The 4871-nt window shown below is 40.5% G+C and overlaps 1 protein-coding gene across 3 annotated transcripts in view; it reads left to right on the top strand.

Annotated features, from left to right (window-relative positions):
• FAF2 (Fas associated factor family member 2) overlaps positions 1–4871 on the top strand; it is a 76156-nt gene that overhangs the window by 21902 nt on the left and 49383 nt on the right. Inside the window, exon 1 of one of the 3 annotated variants that reach the window (XM_045284663.1) lies at positions 747–794. The exons of 1 other annotated variant lie outside the window; for it this stretch is intronic. In XM_045284663.1, coding sequence (XP_045140598.1) covers positions 747–794 — 48 coding nt within the window. Of the gene's footprint in view, positions 1–746; positions 795–2645; positions 2690–4871 lie in introns of those variants that run through there. One more of the 3 variants, XM_045284664.1, reaches the window with a different exon arrangement.

Here is a 4871-nt window from a genome sequence, read left to right as displayed (position 1 = left end):
GATTGGTGTCAGTTCCTCCCTGAATGCTTGGTAGAATTTTCCTGTGAAACCATCTGGTCAAGGGGATTTTTTTTTTGTTGGTAATCCCCTTGAGAAGCTTGTCTCTTTCTTCTATTGCTATAGGTCTGTTGAGATTCTTGACATCCATTGGGGATAGTCTAGGGAGGGATTGTTTTTTCCAAGAATTAGTCCAAGTTGTTGAATTCATTGGAGTACAATCCTTTGTAGTACTGTGTAATTATCATTTTGATTTCACTAGGGTCTGTTGTAATGTCTTTCATCCCTCATCCTTGCTGTTGAAATTTGTTCCCTTCTTTGGTTAGTTTTGCCATTGGTCAGTCGATTCTGTTTATCCTTTCAAAGAACCAACTTAGCAGCATTAATTTTTTCCCTAGTTTTCTTATTTTCCCTATCCTGAATCTCAACCATGAGTTTTTTTTTTCCTTTTGCTCTTAGTAGGATTGTCCTGTTGACTCAGCTCTAAATTTTGTGCCAGCATATCAATCATAAGCCTCTCTTCTTTTTTCATGTGTGCATGTATTGCTATGAAACTTCCTCTGATAACTGTTTTTGCTGCGTCCCATAAGTTTTGGTACGTCGTGTTCTCATTCTCGTTGGTTTCTAGAAATTTCCTAATTTCATCTCTGATCTGGGCCAGTACACAGGCTTTTTGCAATAGAGAGTTATTCATTTTCAAATCGTTTGCCCTCGTTTTCTTCATCTTCCTTTTGTTGATTTCCAGCCTTATGGATGAGTCAACAGGACAGAGGTTCCCTCAGCAGCGTGGAACATTGGTGAGTGTTGGCTGAACTGCGTTAGGCCGTGTGAAGCACTATGTCAGGGGGGAGGAAGTTCCCTCAGTCACGTGGGACCACAGAGGATCGATAGGAGCTCCCCCACCCATGCAGGCAGAATTTCCCCTGAAGAAGTTGGACAGGATATCCCCCTGGTGGGGGTGCAGGCTTTCTCCAGCCTTGGTTTAGACTGCAGAGGAGAGAGCTAATAAAAAAAACAAATGAGTATCATCTTCATCCTTGATTTCACTTGACAAACTTTTTATGGGTGAGGTGACGATGGTTTCTTCCGCTGGCTTGATTGGTGTTAGGTGTGGGGGTCATAAGAATAGCAACATGTCTTGTTATCTGTATAGACCTTGGAAAAAAGTCTCCATTGCTTTGGAGGTATCCTTTCAAAGCATGGCATGTTTCCACTCGATGTTCTTTTTCCTGTTCAGTCAGAACCCAAAGCACAAATTTCCCAGTGACCCTTCTCATTCCCAAATTTTCCATTAAAATTTGCTGAACTGAGCTCCAAGACGATGCAGAAAAGTTCCCCATCTCTTCAATGGACAATTGTTGGTCTTCAATCACAAGTACATGGATTTTGTCGACATTTTCATCTGTTCTGGAAGTTGACAGACATCCAGAACTACGTTTGTCATCAATTGGCATTTCACTGTTTTTGAAATAAGAAAACCACTAATACACTTGAGTTTTTCCCATAGTGCTGCCCTTATAAGCTGTGTTCTACATCACAACAGTTTCTGCATTATTTTTCCCAAGCAGGAAACAAAATCTCACAGCTGCACACCGGGCTCTTAAATTAGTCATCACAAAAAAACGAGGTTGGAGTAAAACTGCTTTTACAAAAATATTGACTGTGACCAGAGCGAACCTTTCCCAGGCATTGCCTCTGGGTGCACCAACTCAGATGGAGTTGTTCTATGCTTGCTTAACGGGGGGTGGGGAGGTATAGGGAGGGGTGGGGAGTAGGGGGGCAGGCAGGGAGGATTCGTACTACAAAAGCCCCACCCAGCAGAGCTTTTCCCATATTTGCGGGGGATACGCTCTGAATATCAGAGTTACTGGAATTTGATAGCATAAATTATACTGCCAGCATAGTGCCTGATGTATAATAATTACCAGTAAGTGTAAGTTACTGTTGTAGAGGCCAGATCTTGTTCTAGTATTCTTGGTAAGGTTTTGTAGTTGTCTGCCCCAAATAGAATATGCTAATTCTGGTGGCTTAGTGGTTATGCTAACTGCGAAGTTCGTGACTCAAAACTACCAGCTGTTCAATGGGGTGGGGGTGGGATGAGACTTTCTGCACCTGTAAAGAGTTGCAGTCACAGAAACCCACAGGTGCATTTCCACCCTGCCCTATAGGGTCACCATGAGTCAGAACTGACTCTATGGTAGGGAGTAAAAGCGAGCGACCTCTAAAATCTGTGCATTTTGAGCAGTGCTAGTTGAGTGAATGCCCAGGTATTTAATTTTTTTAAAATTTCATTGGTGTTTCTTTATTAAGAGGTGCTACTGGATTCCCACTTCCAAGAAAACCTTTTAGCTGGAATTGGTACTTTTGGGTTATGGCCTTGAAGAATATTGAATACGAGTATACACAATCTGCCAAAAGAAGGAACAACTCTGTCTTGATAGGAAGTATAGCCAGAATGCTCTGTAGAAGATGTGTTCCCAAGATCCCATCTCATGTGTTTTGGTCATGTTATTGGGAGGGATTGGTCCCTGGAAAAGGACATCCTGCTTAGTAGGGGGGTCAGTGTGAACAGAAGACCCTGAGCAGTGGCTGCAACAGTGGACTCAACCACAACAGTGTGAAGATGGTACAGGACCAGACAGTGGTTTTGCTGTTGAATGTGGAATCATCATGAGTGAGAACCAACTTGACGGTAGGTACCTAACAACAGCTGCAGTAACAAGCTCTGTGGAGGGAGAAGTTTACTTTCCCTCTAATATTCCATTATCTATTGTGTGTTTGTTTTTCAAAAGAACCTTTTCACTTTTTATAATAGTGGATCCTCATACATTTTGTGATTATTTCATTCACTGCAATGCTCTCTAAGTTCATCCCTTTTAGGAGGTGTTCCAAGGATTCTTTGTTACTTTTTAACATTACTTGGTGTTCTTCATGTGTCTATACCAAAGCTTATTTACTCATTCATTCAATGGTGGGACACTTAGGCTGTTTTCATCATTTGTGACTAATGCGATGAACATGGCTATCTATATAAGTATTCATGTTATGGCTCTTACGGTATTTCTCTAGGATACATACCATGTAGTGGAATTGCTGGATCATATTTCCAACTTTTTAAGGAATCTTCTTACCATTTTCCGCAGGTTGCACCATTTTATAGTTCCACCAACCGTGTTAAAACTCACTCCCATCAAGTTGAGTCCAACTCATAGTGAGTCTGTAGGACAGGATAGAACTGCCCCTGTGGATTTCGGAAACTGTAACTCTTTATGGGAAGAGAAAGCTTCTTTCTCCCGTAGAAAGATTAGTGGATTTGAACTGCTTACCTTTTCCCTTAGCTTCTCAATGTGTAACCATTATGCTACCAGGGCTCCTTGAATTGAACTATCTCCTCTTTCTCCTGAAGGGTTGGCTGGTGGTTTCCAACTGCTGACCTTGAGATTTAGCAGCCTAGTGTGTAACCACTACAAACTAGGGATCTGGTACTAACAATGTTAGAGAGTTCCAATCTTCCCTTATCCTTGGTAGCATTTTGTTTTTGTTTTTTTAAACTTTAGTTAATTCCATTCTTGTTTTTCAGTTTCATATAGTGGGTTTTTGTTGTTGTTGTTTAGAATATACACAGGAAAGCACAAACCAACAAAACGGTTTCTATGCATATAGTTTAGTGACACTGATGGCAGTCTTCAAGTTGTACACCACTCATACCTTCCTTTCCTGTGTTGTTCTGCCTCGCAATGTAAACTCACTGCCCAGCCAGTATCAGGTTAAAACATTTGTCATTTCTCTTTTTTAGGAACTTAAAATAGCACATGTTTTAAGTTCTTTTGTTATTTATTTTTTTACCCCAGACCTTTTATTGTAAATTAAGGTGGGGGGGGGGTTATGTATCAGATGATCATTTTACATTCAACAACTCAAACAACTTATCAAACCTCCCAATAGTTTGCCTTGTTGTCCTCCCTCCCCTGCCTCCCCCGCCTTTTATTTCTTTGTAGTGTATTATCTTCCCCTTCACCCAAGTTAATGCCTGCCTACCTGCTAGCCTATTGCTTTGGCTTCCCTCCTGCCCCTTCCCTTCCCTGATAAACATCAGTCTGGTGTTTTTGCTTTATTTTTTAGTATGAAAATCTTCAATATTTCCCCTCCATAATAGTGATCTCATATAGAATTTGACGTTTTGTGTTTGACTAACATCACTCAGCATAATGTCCCCCATATTTGCCCTTGTCATGAAGTGTTTCACAGTTTCATCATCATTTTTTAATGATGAGCAGTATATTCCATTGTATATGCCACAGTTTATACTTCCACCAATTAGGTTGTTTTCTTGCTATTGTGAATAATGCTGCAGTGAATGGAAGTGTGCATAGATCTTCTCATTTTGCTCTTCAGTTATATAGGGTATATGCCAAGTAGCACAATTACTGGGTTTATGTGATATTCCCAATTGTGTGTAGAAGCACAGTATCACTTTCCAGAGTAGTTGTACTATTTTACAGTTCCACCAACACTGTATGAAGGTACCAATTTTTCCACACTCCTGGCATTTGTTGTTTTCTGCTTTTTTAACTTTGTTCTGCCAATACATCATTGTTTTGCTCTGCATCTCCCTGGTGGCTAGTGATGGTAAGCCTTTAGTCAGATGTTTGTTGATTACCTGAATGTCTTTTTTGGTCAACTATCTGTTCATGTCCTGCCCATTAAAAGTTGGGCTGTTAGTCGTTTTTGGTTGTTGGGGTATTGAAGTTTTCTATGGCTCTTAGAAGTAGAGATTAGTCCTTTCTCTGATATTTTGTTGCCAGACAGTTTTCCCCCAACCATAAAATTATTTTCATTGCTACTTCATAATTGTAATTTTACTGCTGTTATGA

The sequence above is a fragment of the Echinops telfairi genome, unplaced genomic scaffold, assembly GCF_000313985.2.
Source record: "Echinops telfairi isolate 266 unplaced genomic scaffold, ASM31398v2 ScPeMD7_7469;HRSCAF=8507_0, whole genome shotgun sequence".
NCBI lineage: Eukaryota > Metazoa > Chordata > Mammalia > Afrosoricida > Tenrecidae > Echinops > Echinops telfairi.
Note: the sequence above shows the minus strand (reverse complement) of the source record. Positions and strands in the feature narration are given on the sequence as shown.